Below are 14,123 nucleotides of genomic sequence, written 5' to 3'. Positions count from 1 at the left end.
TTTATTGAACGTATTCGGCGCTGCAGCAGCACCTCACGCTGTCACGTTCACCTCTTCCTGCACACACTCAGCTCAGTCGATTTCCTTTGGCAGCAAATTGCCCAGGGGCCATGTATAAACAGGAGAGATGGAGAATTGAACCAACAACCGTTAAACTGGAAGACAAACCACTCTAGCAGCAGTGGTTGTGATGGGAGATATTACTATATTGCTTTTGCTCAGTACAAGTTTACGTTTCTTCCTTTTGCAGGGTGCACGAGGTGCCAGAGGGGCAAGAGGGCCCACCGGGAAATCAGGGGAAAAGGTCAGCTGAATCTGCTCTCAGTCAATATCGAGGCATCCTCACAGTTGGATTATCTGTCTGTCAACTTTTCTCTTGACCACTTTTCTTAGGGTGCCTCTGGACATGATGGACCCCCAGGATCTCCCGGAGAGAGGGTAAGACAAACACTGTCTATAGAACATTATCTACAAACTGAGTAGCGCATTAATTCATGATTATGTTTTTGTTTGACTCTTTGATTATTGATTATTTTTCAGGGGCCTCAAGGGCCACAGGGAATGAACGGCGAGTCAGGACCTAAAGGTTTACTTGTGAGTGAGAAAATACTCAAATATATTTAGGGAATGTGCATGCATGCATTTTGACCTCATTATCCTATATAAGATTTACAGTTGTTGTCTCAGGAGATGATTTTTTCACCCCAGTTTTTCCGTCTTTTCATGAAAATATTAACATTTTTCTGCATCCACAGTACAGAAACCAAAGCCAAGAAGGACCTTTAGTCTAAAAATAGAATAATGTAGTACCTGCAAACTGTCCAGATGTGAATCAGTGCCGATTGGTTGAAGACATGTAATGCAGTACCAGTGCACCTCCTTGTTCATAGTGTGATGTGGAACTATAGCCAACACATTGATCAACAGTGATTCCCAGGAAATACATTGTCTGCATTATCATGTACAGTATACTGATGATGTGCAGCACATTTTTTTTTTTTTAGAAACCTTCATTAAAAGGCTTTCTTGGATTTAAGAAATCATAACATGCTGTTTGGAATAATCTGACAAAAACAGGTCACTGTGGCATCTCAACACCGAAATAGACATCACATATCACAAATATGGTATATATCATCAGATAACCTCATTAGCGGCTGTATGGACGATCAGATAAAAACACTTATGTAGTCTAATTCGTCTAGTGACCGTCACATGTAAATCTGGTTTACTGGGTTTATGTTTCACTGAGGATTTTTTTAAAACAAAATCCGTCAACCATCGATGAGCTAACGTCTCATCAGAATTACCGTCATTGTTGGTTGGAGTCTCGGTGTGATCACTTCCCTCAGATGGGCGGTATGATGTTTCTCTGAACATTATGTGTTAAAGTGGTCTATATCACAAGTTAACATTTAACAATTATTCATCAGAAAATATATAAACTATACAACATTGCAAAAAATACAAACGTGATCAAAGAGATAAGTGTGACCTTCAAATGATTTTGTCATAATAAGAGTTCCCAGAATCAGCCACTAAAAGGGTTACAGACATTAACAATCTGTAAGAATGTGGATATCTTAGAGAAATTTCCATGTGCTTTGCGCCGCCTGCAATAGTTAGAAACACTTCTCAGACTCATACTTAAATATTGGACAGCTCCTTGAATAAAACACTGACAGTGTGAAATGTGTTCGACTTCTCTTCACCCCATTCAAGGTTTAAGTTCCTCAGCCCGTGTTCATGTTCTCACTTCTATATTGTCCGTGTGTGTGTAGGGTCCGGGCGGAAAAGACGGACTTCCAGGTCATCCGGGTCAAAGAGGAGAGCCGGTGAGTGAGTTCCCGAGAGGTCATCGATTAATAAACGTTCCTCTGGGGGCATCGCCACCACACCCACACCCTGACCATTGTGCTGAAAGCAGCAAGTCTGAAAACAAATCTTTACCATTAAATAAGTGTAAGCGGTGGCTGCGACAGGCTTTTTGTACTGGATTACCCCAACACCGTGTGCTCACTGTATCCAGGCCACACAATGAGAATAATACAAGCGTTCACTCACACACCTTGTGTTTTGATACTTTTTAGATGACGTTGCATCTTAGTGGATATTGTCACATTTTTACAACTAACCATTATAGGTTCAGAACAACTACAGAACCTTTTGGAATAACACACTTTTTTTGTGTGTGTGTCGTTTATGAAGACATCCAGTAAGAGTTACAGCACTTTTAGTGATTAAAACAAAAAATAAAACAACCTATAAGTTGTGAAATAAAAGGTCCTTTTGGGATAGTTTAGTTTTATTACATTAAATGAAATATTTAGGTCATTGAGTGTTCTTTAACAACACCCCAGTGTTGAAATTGTGTGTTAAAACATTTCAATGAGTTGTCCTATAGGGACATTTTCTGCAAACTGTCTCTAAATAAACCACAATTTGCCCTCAAATATACCTGATATAACAGGATCTCACACAGTAAACTCACAGCGTTTGTGGTGTTTGTATTGAAGTATTGCATCATATTATAGGTGCTTACCTCCTCAACCATGATCTAATCCCAAACTTTAACATGATTATCCTTTGACCTCAAAACACCTGTTAAACCTCAAGTACATATGATCCAATCCACAATGTAGGTCTGACCCTGAAGGTAGAGTACTTTAGTTTCTGGAAATGTGCGACCACACATCCTGAAATGCCACACAAGTTTAATAGTTTTGGGGGTTTTTTTCTCGTGATTCCAGGGATTCCAAGGAAAGACGGGACCACCTGGACCCTCTGGTGTGGTGGGACCGCAGGTATGTGCGACCATGTGAATTACTGTGATTTACTTAGCCGTTTGAGTTTTACACTCATGTTTTAAATCGACGCTCTTATTTTGTGTTCCAGGGTAAATCAGGGGAGTCCGGCCCAACAGGAGATCGAGGTCATCCCGGAGCGCCCGGCGTGCCAGGAGAACACGGTTTACCCGGCACCGCTGGGAAGGAAGGCGGAAAGGTCAGCTAATGCACACAAGTCATGCGTGTTGAGTCCCGTGGAATCGAATTATGTGCCTTGATTGAGCTTCATGTTTTCTGCCACTCAGGGCGATCCAGGTCTACCAGGAACGTCTGGGAAGAACGGTCCTACTGGCCTGAAGGGCTTCAGAGGGAGCAGAGGAGCTCCCGGCGTCATGGTAACACACACGACAGAGAAACCAAGTTTAAAAAAAATACATGATGTGTTTCACATATTAGAAATGTGTGGAGAAGTAAATGGGGCGATGTGACAGTAGATCTGTGTGATGCGTTCAGGGACCGCCTGGCCTGAAAGGAGGATCAGGACCTAACGGATCTCCAGGAGCCATCGTGAGTCTGAAAACATCTGTTTCTGTGACTGAGTGTCTCATATGAACGCTTTGTTTTTGAGTAGCATAATCAATAAAACTAAAATACAAAAGAACAGGAATACAAGGGAGATACTCACAATGAGTAGGCAGAGGTTCACCGAACTTCTGTAAGTCCTACCCCTCCCCATTCACTATACAGCGTAGTTTTAAATATGCACATACAATAAGATTGATGATATCTAATTTACACCACTCATTGTGATCCTAAGTTGAAAGCTTAAATCTGAATTATTCGCACTACACAACGTCGTACAAAGAACTCTGGCTTTGTTTGCTGGAGAGTTCGATGACGAAAACTCGTGACACTTTCTAATCGAAGCAGGTTCCAACACCATCAGCTCTTATTCAAACGGCACTTTTAGTAAATTCAGACATTGAAAGGACCAAGCACTTGCTGTCTTCAGGGGCCGACAGGTGAGAGGGGCCCTCCGGGAGTTGCCGGTGCCATTGGACAACCAGGCCGTTCGGGAGCGATTGGAGGACCAGGCCCAATGGGAGAGAAGGGGGAGCCTGTAAATATATATATATATATATATATACATAAATATACCTTCTGCCTCTTTATGGTTATTCTGACACATCATTTGGCACAAATGTGATCCAAAGGTTTGACTTTGATTGTCGAGTGATATTTGTGCCGCAGGGAGAGAAAGGTCCAATCGGACCGGCTGGCCAAGATGGTGATCAGGGACTGGGAGGGATGCCCGGAGCTATTGGCCCTGCAGGACCTCCAGGGGATGATGGAGATAAGGTAAACTACACACATCAAGAAGTGGTTGTGTGTGTGCTTGTGCCGTGGTGACAATGTGTGTGTTCTGTGTGTGTGTGTGTGTGTCTCCACAGGGAGAGCAGGGAGGACCAGGACAGAAAGGAAGCAAAGGAGACAAGGGGGAAGCAGTGAGTGCGGAGCTGAAGACGAACATTGATGTGGACTTTCTCTATGAGCCTGACGTCGCTCATCTTTGTTCACATCACTCTCTCTCCCCTTCCCTCCTCTCAGGGGCCTTCAGGGCCTCACGGCACTCAGGGGCCAGTCGGCCAGCCAGGACTTCCAGTAAGTTTTATTTTTCTTTACGCTCTGTTTGTCTTTGTTCAGTATTTGGAAACCAGAAAACTCAAACAGCAGCGTAGCGCAGACGTGATGAAAGCTCCGCGTTTCCCAGAAGATCCCGGGTTCAAACACTGTTTTTTTTTGTTCACTCACACACTGTTGTTCAGAGACATGAGACATGGATTGATCCGTTCTTCTATTAAAAATAAAACCACCGCCAGGAGGTGGTCGGCTTAGATTTTACATTTAGGTTTTTGGACGTTTTTCAAAAGCGGGACTCTCATACAACTCTTGGCAAGAAAGCCAATACGTGTATTTTCCACTGCTACAGAACCCCCGGCTAATAAAGGCTGAATATTTCTAGCATTAAAATATTAATTGACATCCTCAAATTCATTACATGTCGGCGATACATTGCTTCTTCACCGAATCACAGTTTGGCTCGAGAAAGAAAATCGAAAACAACCCTAAAAACAAATTAACTAAAACATCACGCATATGAAAGTGTCAAATAAATTTTTCTGTAATGAAATAGAAAAACAATTATACAAAATACAATGATGGCTTTTAATAGATTCTGCGAAATGGACCGATTAGTCCAGGCTTAAAAAGTAACATGAATTTGGAAGGAAAATGAATAAAACAATAGTAAATTACTTTCAATACAGCAATAAAAACCCTTGGACAAAACTGTTCTATGGAGTCACTTTATGTAAGAATCGTTTTTGGCAATAGCTCAATCGAATCACAATTATTTCAAACTGATCCACTCTCAATGAAAGTGTTGCCTGATGAATTGGATCCTGATGCAGGCGTTTGCACGTTGATCATCCTACATTGACAATAAGACATATCCGACTCTCCTCCATACACCAGGGTGTGGACGGACTGCTGGGGCCCCGGGGCCAGCAGGGCATGTACGGTCCAAAGGGAGATGAGGGATTCCGTGGCTTCAAGGGCTCTCGAGGCCCGATAGGGTTACAGGTGAGTTTGTGTCCGGTCACCATGCAAACATTGTGAGGAAACGGAGGCGAGGCTTCACACCGTGACGTCGTCTCCTCTCAGGGTATGCCAGGCCTCCCGGGAGAGAAGGGCGAGAGCGGCCACGTGGGACTCATGGTGAGCTCCTGTTGTCTTCAACACTCTCTCCTCGACAATCAGCTGGTGTTAATTCTCCCGTGTTCGCCCGGTTGCAGGGTCCTCCCGGGCAACAAGGCCCCACCGGTCCTCAAGGACCCATTGGGGGACAGGTGAGCCTCACAGGCTTGATTATGTTCAAGGGTCTGATTTATTGAAGTGCTCATTTCCACGTTTCTTCTTGGCAGGGTCCGGCCGGTCGACCGGGGATGGTGGGACAGCCAGGGGTCGTTGGTGAGAAGGTAAAAGAAGCTTCCTTTGGCGACACTACCCTCAGGTCTTCTCTTTCTTACACTCATTTTGGTCGCATGCTAGGGCGAGGACGGCGAGGCCGGTGACCCCGGAGCAGTCGGTACATCAGGAAGACTCGTGAGTTTCTCGGTTTCAAAATGATTGCTGCCAATATCTGGTATTTTTTTAAAAATCACCTGTGCGCCGTCTATAATAATCGCCCACTGTGCGCTTTCAATGCGGCAGGGAGGAAAAGGAGACCATGGAGAGAAGGGAGATACGGGCCTACCAGGGGCCGCCGGCCCCCCCGGAGCCAGGGGCCCCCCTGGGGACGACGGATCGAAGGGCAACGCTGTGAGAAGCCAAAATCTAAAATCGTATTTATTGTTTTGGTATTTCGAGTATACTGAACAGACGACAGCAGGACGTTATCGCTATTTCCTCTCTCGTTATATTAAGCACATTTAAATCACAGTGAGTTGGCCTTTACACTCCCGTGACTGCAACAAACATGTAGCATCAGATGCTTTTTCGCTGCCATTTTACACATTTTATTCAACTTTTTTGACTCGTGATTGAATAAACCAGTTTTAACTCACTCATTTGGACCAGCAGTTAATGTTACTGACACACTAACAGCTGTTGTGCATCAGGTAATAACCGGAGCTTTATTTGGTCTCAGCTAATGCTAAATTGTGATGACTGTGGTCTTGCTGTTGCTTAAAAATGTTTTATTTAATGTACCTCATGATGTATCGTTCTCTTTATCTTTCACAACAGCAGATAGCAAAAAACCAAAATTCATACGTAAATCTCTAAGCTGTTTCATACTTTGTAAGCTTCATTAATGTGGCACGTTGTGGTAAAATAATCCACCTCAAACACTCGTGACATACTTTCTGGGGCGGCAGTGTCAGCTTCTCTGTCACTGTAGTAATAATTTCATGCTCACCTCTCTCTCTTCCCAGGGTCCCATCGGTCTGACTGGTGATCTCGGCCAGCAGGGAGAAGCTGGACCCAATGTGAGTGTCTCACTTTTGCGTTTTATCTTCAGTCAAGCCTTACACTTGAGTTTAGGGGGCCTGGGTGTGAAAACTAGCCGAGCGTATGGTACAAGCTGATGTTACTTACCGTGGTGAAGACTGCAAGCGAGAACAGCTGAATTCCACTACCATCTATAATTTATCTCCTGAGCTTGACTCTTTCAGACATCTCAGAGATGAAAATTATTATAATTGTGTGATAAAGTTTGGAAATGCATTTTGACTATGCTAGATATCAGATATTTTGCCGAAGCGAGAAAAACTCCTTGCTCGTCTCTATTTCCTGGTTATTTTCATCTAAAACTCAAGACGGCCGCCTTCATACCTGTAATTTAGTTTTCAGATGTCAACACCTATCTTCTCTGTATCAGGGAGTCGATGGCATCCCCGGATCTAAAGGAGACACAGGAGAGCCTGGAAAATCAGTGAGCTCCCCTCTTCCACGTTTCACACTCGACACCTTCCACTTCACTATTTCAAATACATAAGCACTAAAGATTATGGCATCAGTCGACTTATTGACCTTTTCTCATAACATTTTAGGGACCACCAGGAGCAGCGGGGGAACCGGGACCATCTGGGCCTCCAGGGCGGAGGGTGTGTGTGCTTTTATGTTTTCACGTGTCAGTGCCTGAACGCATCACCAACAGTCTGATTAAGTAAAAGAAGACACTTGCTTCTTCTTTCTAGGTTGAGGCCGACAGTGGTTCTCGAAAATGCATTTTCCGTGTGTGTGTGTGTGTGTGTGTGTGTGTGTGTGTGTGTGTGTGTGTGTGTGTGTGTGTGTGTGTGTGTGTGTGTGTCTGTATGACAGATTCAGGTTAAAATGTTGGAAATAAAATCTTGTTCTTCAGGGCCACTTAGGGAAACCAGGGAAGGAAGGAAAAGCAGGCCTGAAAGGAACGAAGGTGAGTCTGAGAAAAGAGCTCTCTGAATAATAACTTGTGACAGCGTCTGAGGCTTGACCTGTTTTCTGCCTCTCCAGGGGGCTCCTGGACTGGAGGGTCCTGTTGGGAAGAGAGGGCCCGTTGGTGGCCAGGGGCATCCAGGCAAGCCTGGCCCCCAGGGTCTAAGAGGGATCCCCGGTCCTGCGGTAAGTTCATGTGGAAAAAGCACCGAAGCAGAGAGTGAAGCCGGCGGTCGAGACTGTACGCAATCATTTGTGTTTCTGGTTCTTAGGGTGAACAAGGTTTAAATGGACCTCCAGGCCAGACCGGACCACCGGGCCCAATGGTGAGATGAGCCAGTGGATTTAGTTGTTCTCTCATAACTTAACAGATCCAATCACAACTACGACCTAGCACCTTTTAGGCATGCAAGTTAATTGTTTTGGGACAATATCCATGCAAAAAGTTCACCACTGCTTAGCAAACAAAAGCAAAAACCAGCCGTCGGTTACCCCGACTCAGCATAAATCCTCTAAACTTTGTGAGAAAGCTGGACTCGACCCATCCAGGGGTAACAATAAAAATCTGCACTCCAGCATTTTGTAAGCCAATTAATACATTTTATGTGTTTTCTTTAATCTGTTGCAGAAACAAAGGCATAAAAACAACCAGCTGTTGCTTTAAGTAGTGAGATTTTTGTATTTTTTTTTGTATTTCTTGGCTGAGAGCAGTGCTAATTAGATTAAGATGCACCCACAGGCAGACTCCGTTACCATTAATTTAGCCACATTATTGCTTTATCCCTTTTTTGGTCTTTATGCAAAATATGCTAAGATAAGCTAAACTGTTATGAACAGACTTGATGCTCAGCCAAAAACTTAAATATTCCTTTGATAAAACAAAGAAACTCAATTTTTCCAGGTGTGAATCTTCCCGTCTTATTGATTGTTGCTCCGTGTGATCTCATCATATCTTCTGCATACCTTCACCTCTGCAGGGTCCACCGGGTTTGCCGGGACTGAAGGGAGACCCCGGCAGGAAAGGAGACAAGGCAGATGCAATTTTAATGCTCAAAGATTCCCGTCGCCCTCAACTGTGATGTCGTCTTTGACCTCATTCATTGCGTGTGTGCAGGGTCACGGCGGGCTAATAGGGTTGATCGGACCTCCAGGAGACATCGGAGAGAAGGGCGACAGAGGGCTGCCGGGAAATCAAGGGCTGCTCGGCACAAAAGGAGACGAGGTGCTGAGAACGCTGCAAACATACTCACACATAACTCCCACGGGCAGAAAAATGTACACAGATCAGCTGTGAGTTCATCTGAAGCACCCTTCAAACATAATAAGAGATACCTCACACAACACGGTTATACTAACATGCATTTCAAAGTATATTTAGAATTTCTATGTAGAGGAACAAACAGTGAGTCCAACTCAAGAATGTCAAACTCATTTCACTTCAGGACATAAAGAATATATTGGGCGGATTTTCAAAAAGGTAGCAATATTACCTTTAAATAGAATTTTTTTTATTTAAAAATAATTTTTACCTTTGTATTTATGAACAGGGGGAGGAGTTTCACAACATAAAGCTCTTGTTTTAATATATTCCCTTTATTTCCTTTTGTCTAAATTGTGCTAAATAAATAAACTGGCCTGGCCTTATAATACAATATTGTGAAATGTCTACAAAAAACAAAAACTAAATGTCCTCCAATTGTGGCGTTATGGAGCCTTCTTGGTGCTTGTTTTTACAATTTCACCCTCATAATTGAACTTCTCTGGCAGTAAGGCAGCGTTCAGTGCTGCTCCCTCTGAGATCTTGTGTTATGTCCTCTGCACTTATTACGGCGGATCGATTCCCTATGAATATATTGGAAGCAGCAGTTACTTTTATTGAAAAATATCGTCCCACAGTCTGGAAAAGAAGGACATTCTGCCTGGCCAGACATTCTGCCTGGCCCCACAGGTTATATTTATTGAAGTATTGTAAAAGTATCGCAGAACGACACAGTTTTTAAGACATTTGTAAAAAATCTGTGGACAAAATAGCCCATGCAAGGCTCCTTCAAGCTTTAAATCTTGTACTTCTCTGCTCTTAAATTAAATGGTTTTCTTTTAACTGCTATGATATTTTACATTTTCTTGGGTTTGTTTGTCTTTCCTTGCTTTTAATCCACCTTGCTTATTGCCAATTGTACATGTTTATTAATGTAAAACCCACTGAATGTAATTTTAGCTGAAATGTGCTGAAGGAACAAAGCTGCCTTGCCTTGATAACAACATGAAAACTGACCATGCCAGGTTTTGAAAGAAATAGTAGGCATAGCAACAAAAAACACCTATCAATTGTATAAGACATTAGCCTTTGCTTCAAAGTCATACTGTGAGGGTGGTTTTGTGAAAATATGCATGCCAAAGGCTGTAGAAATGTTGCGCCTTAAGAAGTGTTCTGTCAACCTAAGCATGGAGGAAAAACACTGCGGCAGGAAAGATTTCCACATCTTTCTGTTGATTTGCTAATTGAAGCCATTAGCGAGTTGAGGAGGACATTTTTACTTTATTTTGTACCAATCAACTGTAATTTTAAGATTGGACTCATTTCTCTTCAAAATGATTCAATTTCCTCGGCTTTGAGAAATAAGTTTTTGAGAAATTCTGCATCGAGTCATTTCAGGACATTTTCCCAGGGCTCAAGTCCAGCTGCTGCCAAAAGAGCAGCAACACAAAGCAGCAGAGAGAGATCACATGCGTCCGCATGTTAAATAGCACGCATGCTGAGAGGGAGGCGGGGAAAGAATATCGCACATGTCAGATGTCAGCAGACCTTTGCGAAAATGTAATTATACTATCATAATTGATTTGTGATGTAAGAGACTTTTTCATCGTGAACCCATTCATCTCCGTATTAAATCAGAGGAGAACATTTGGGGTTGTGTTTGCTTAAGGAGTAATTATGCTCTCATTTTACTGATCTTGCCCAGTCAACGTCAGATTGGACTGCATCTGGCCCCTGAACTAATTTGACTTTGACATTCTCTGGATTTAATATCACTGCGACCACACAAAAGCTCATTATCAGGCAAAAACATTGGAAGGCGCACTTGTTAAAATACAATTGAACACAAATGTCAAAAGTATAGCTTTGGGTTTCAGCACTCGCGATTGAACTCGTCGTTCTGAAAGTGTCTCTCATTGTGCTGGACACTTTATTCCTCAACAATGTTTCTGCATGAACATATAAACAGAGCAAAGAAAGCACCATGTCAACACGATCTACACACAGCCAGAACAGTACAGCAAAGCTGCTTAGCAGCTCTCCACAAACCGCACAGCCCACAGTTTCTGAGCCACCTGTCAGGCTGTCTGTGCTGGCACCTTTAAAAAAAAAAAAAAAAGTGCTACCAACCAGGATGGCACACACGACAAGAACAGATTTTGTTTTGTTGGCATCGTAAACTCTTAAAGAGCAAAAAAAAACAAAAAAAAACAACAACAACTTGTACTTCTGCTGGTAAACAAACTGGCTATATTCTCTGATGACTGGCAATAACAAAACCGTTTTTTGAGTTCACGTCCCAGAGATGTATGTAGTCACCATTAATTCAATATCAACTTTAGGCGGAATACTGTGAGAGACTGACACAGGACAAGTGCTGCCTTTCTACACCACAGCTTTTGTTCTGAGTGTGTGTCAGTGAAGGTTTATTATTATCCGGCCCACAGTTTCGCCATTGCCAAAATATGTCCCGTCTCTCGATGCATTCTGGGTAAAAACAGCACCCGCTTGCAGCGATTTGGTTCGTCTGCACCTCCTCCTGCTCGCTTTGAGTTGTTCCACTCGCGGTACCATGCAACAATAAATAAATGTGCTCCTGCCTCAGAGGAGGACATTCAGGTCAAATCCTGGCTTCATGACCAACGTGCAGGGCGACACGTAAATCAAGAGCTTCGCTAACATAGTTTGATCTTCTTCTCAAACTGTTCGCTGAAATTAAAGAGCGTCGGGTGCACGTCACACGCACACTCATAGTCACAGCAATGCAGTCTCGAGTCAACGGTTCGTCTCAAATGCATGTTTTTTGGCTGTGAAGAAAATCCACATACACAAAGCGAGGACAAGCAAAATAAAGAACTCTAACCAGACGTGAACTGGAGACGTCCTTGCCGAGAGGCTGGAGTGCTGCCCACTACAACACTGTGCATATTTAATGCTTGTGTCTAATTTCTCACATTGGTGGGTGATAACGTCGCCTGTCTTGTGGAGGAATTTAGCAGGTGAATCCTACAAGGTCAGGTAGTTTAAGGTGAAAAGAATTTCATGTCGTTACTTGGTTAAAATTCCGTTCGTTTTTTTTTTTATTGGTGCAATTTTACTCTTTTGCTATTTACATTTTTATTGATTCATTAATTTAAGTCCATAACATTAAAAAAAAAAACTAAAATATATTAAAACTACATTATATTACTATCATAAGGTACCGGTACAGAGAATTAACAAAAATACCACCAAAATGCCAGGAATAGTATTGATATTCTGTTTAAAAATTTTTTTGGGGATTTATTAGAGCAATTGAACAAAACAAAAGTCAGTGAAACCAAGATGAATAATCTGTAGGGAAACTTTTTTTATTAAACTCCCACTGAGATCGTACCCTGTAGCTGGTCATCCCCCTAATCTAAATTTTTTTTTTTTTTTTCCTGTGTCACACATCAGGGTCCTGTGGGCCCACCAGGTTCCCCCGGACCCCCCGGCCCCACTGGTCTGTCTGTGAGTATATAAGATCATTACAACTCTGTATCATTGACAAATACACGTCATATCTACTAAAAAATAACTTTAACATCATTCATGTTGTGTCTCTTCTCCTATCAACCCCCGCCTCTTGCCACAGGGGGCTATCGGAGTGAAGGGATCGAAAGGAAACCAGGTAACCACAAAGCTCGGTGATGCAGCAGCTTTTCTGCAACACGTTTACTATTCGTAAACATGACTTTCACATGCAGCTCTACACATACTATTCAATTTATTTTATTGTATTTCTTTAAATGTAATATTTACAGTAACTATCTATGCTGAGTCAACTGCTTTTAGTTTTGTGCATGTCAGGATAGGAATGATAACAATGACATTCAATCTGAAATGGTAGTTTATTATGACGTCCTTGTCTGAAAGACCAATCATGAATCAACCAGATATATGTTAGGATGTATTAATGCGACCGTGATGAAAGAGCAATTGACAACATGTTAGGATTGGTTAAACTTCACCTGCTTTACTCGCCAACCGTCAGAACAATTATTCATCAATATATCGTTTGTGTTTTGGGAGAAAATAATCACACAGTGCTATTGGAAAGCATATTAAATTCTTAGACTGCTTCTCAAAGCTGGTACTCAAGATAATTTTGTCTTTATTTAGGGTCCAATTGGTGCCAGAGGAGACAATGGACCTGCAGGACTTCCAGGACCCCCGGTAGGTTCTCCTCTCAGGCATATCGGGTGTTTGCTTTGTTCCGTCGCCACTGACAGGACTGGCATGCATAAATCTCATGACCATAACTTCTTGCTTAGTTACAATACATGGAAAAGTCAAACGCTACCGGAAAGCAGAGAAACGGTGGTTACAGCCGTGTGTCAGTCATTACGGTGGTCCCCGGAACGTGTGCATTAGGATTTCATTCATAAGTCTTCGATGCTGCTTTATACAGTTCAGGGTTGGCACTATAAGACCACCTGTGTTGTTGAAACCTACGCACAGGCAGAACATGGAAACTCCACGCTGAATAGTTTGAGAGTGCTAAGTCCTCCACCATGTGCAGCTCCCTCTGGCTTTCCCGACACAAACACACATATTAAATGTTAAATGAAACAGGGTTTCCCTCTTCTTTTTGTTTTATGCCTGCTCTGATGGGTTTTCCTCTCCTCCTCTCGCCACAGGGACCAGCAGCTGCTGGGATGTCGCCTCTGCCAGAGCGAGGGAGGAGAAGGAGAACTCACACCTCGGTGGACGGCGCTGCACTTGAAGACGAGGAGGAGGAGGAGGAGGAGGAATGGATGCAGGCGGACCAGGCGGAGCAGAGCTGGGCGAAGGAGAGTGAAGGTCAAGGCATGGAGGAGGTGTTCGCGTCTCTGTCCTCCATGAAAGTGGAGGTGGAGGGCCTGCGGAACCCAAAAGGGACGTACCACAGCCCCGCCCGCACCTGCAAAGAGCTCTGGCTGCTCCACCCAGAGCTCCCCAACGGTACTCCATCAGTCCGTGCTCCTGGCCATCTGCTTGTGGCAGCTGTCTGCCGGCGTCTGCACACTCAGTTTCTCCCACTGTCTGCCTAACAAGCTCTCTGCCCGTTTGCTTCTCCGTCTAATATCACCTGCGTCTGC

General features: G+C 43.3%; 1 protein-coding gene across 1 annotated transcript in view; it reads left to right on the top strand.

Moving 5' to 3' along the window:
* The window catches only part of LOC308149295 (uncharacterized protein), a gene marked incomplete at both ends in the record, with an annotated part of 45,133 nt that overhangs the window by 26,341 nt on the left and 4,669 nt on the right, over positions 1 to 14,123 (top strand). Inside the window, 30 exons of the mRNA XM_080520986.1 lie at positions 251 to 304; positions 394 to 438; positions 541 to 594; positions 1,782 to 1,835; positions 2,751 to 2,804; positions 2,896 to 3,003; positions 3,092 to 3,181; positions 3,300 to 3,353; positions 3,799 to 3,906; positions 4,038 to 4,145; positions 4,238 to 4,291; positions 4,395 to 4,448; positions 5,322 to 5,429; positions 5,511 to 5,564; positions 5,642 to 5,695; positions 5,771 to 5,824; positions 5,898 to 5,951; positions 6,060 to 6,167; positions 6,782 to 6,835; positions 7,228 to 7,281; positions 7,400 to 7,453; positions 7,711 to 7,764; positions 7,842 to 7,949; positions 8,036 to 8,089; positions 8,741 to 8,794; positions 8,878 to 8,985; positions 12,460 to 12,513; positions 12,638 to 12,673; positions 13,165 to 13,218; positions 13,683 to 13,986. Of these exons, the coding sequence (XP_080377112.1) occupies positions 251 to 304; positions 394 to 438; positions 541 to 594; positions 1,782 to 1,835; positions 2,751 to 2,804; positions 2,896 to 3,003; positions 3,092 to 3,181; positions 3,300 to 3,353; positions 3,799 to 3,906; positions 4,038 to 4,145; positions 4,238 to 4,291; positions 4,395 to 4,448; positions 5,322 to 5,429; positions 5,511 to 5,564; positions 5,642 to 5,695; positions 5,771 to 5,824; positions 5,898 to 5,951; positions 6,060 to 6,167; positions 6,782 to 6,835; positions 7,228 to 7,281; positions 7,400 to 7,453; positions 7,711 to 7,764; positions 7,842 to 7,949; positions 8,036 to 8,089; positions 8,741 to 8,794; positions 8,878 to 8,985; positions 12,460 to 12,513; positions 12,638 to 12,673; positions 13,165 to 13,218; positions 13,683 to 13,986 (2,257 nt within the window). The remainder of the gene's footprint in view (positions 1 to 250; positions 305 to 393; positions 439 to 540; positions 595 to 1,781; positions 1,836 to 2,750; positions 2,805 to 2,895; positions 3,004 to 3,091; positions 3,182 to 3,299; positions 3,354 to 3,798; positions 3,907 to 4,037; positions 4,146 to 4,237; positions 4,292 to 4,394; positions 4,449 to 5,321; positions 5,430 to 5,510; positions 5,565 to 5,641; positions 5,696 to 5,770; positions 5,825 to 5,897; positions 5,952 to 6,059; positions 6,168 to 6,781; positions 6,836 to 7,227; positions 7,282 to 7,399; positions 7,454 to 7,710; positions 7,765 to 7,841; positions 7,950 to 8,035; positions 8,090 to 8,740; positions 8,795 to 8,877; positions 8,986 to 12,459; positions 12,514 to 12,637; positions 12,674 to 13,164; positions 13,219 to 13,682; positions 13,987 to 14,123) is intronic.

This window comes from Blennius ocellaris (assembly GCF_963422515.1).
Source record: "Blennius ocellaris genome assembly, chromosome: 3".
Classification (NCBI taxonomy): Eukaryota; Metazoa; Chordata; class Actinopteri; order Blenniiformes; family Blenniidae; genus Blennius; species Blennius ocellaris.
Note: the sequence above shows the minus strand (reverse complement) of the source record. Positions and strands in the feature narration are given on the sequence as shown.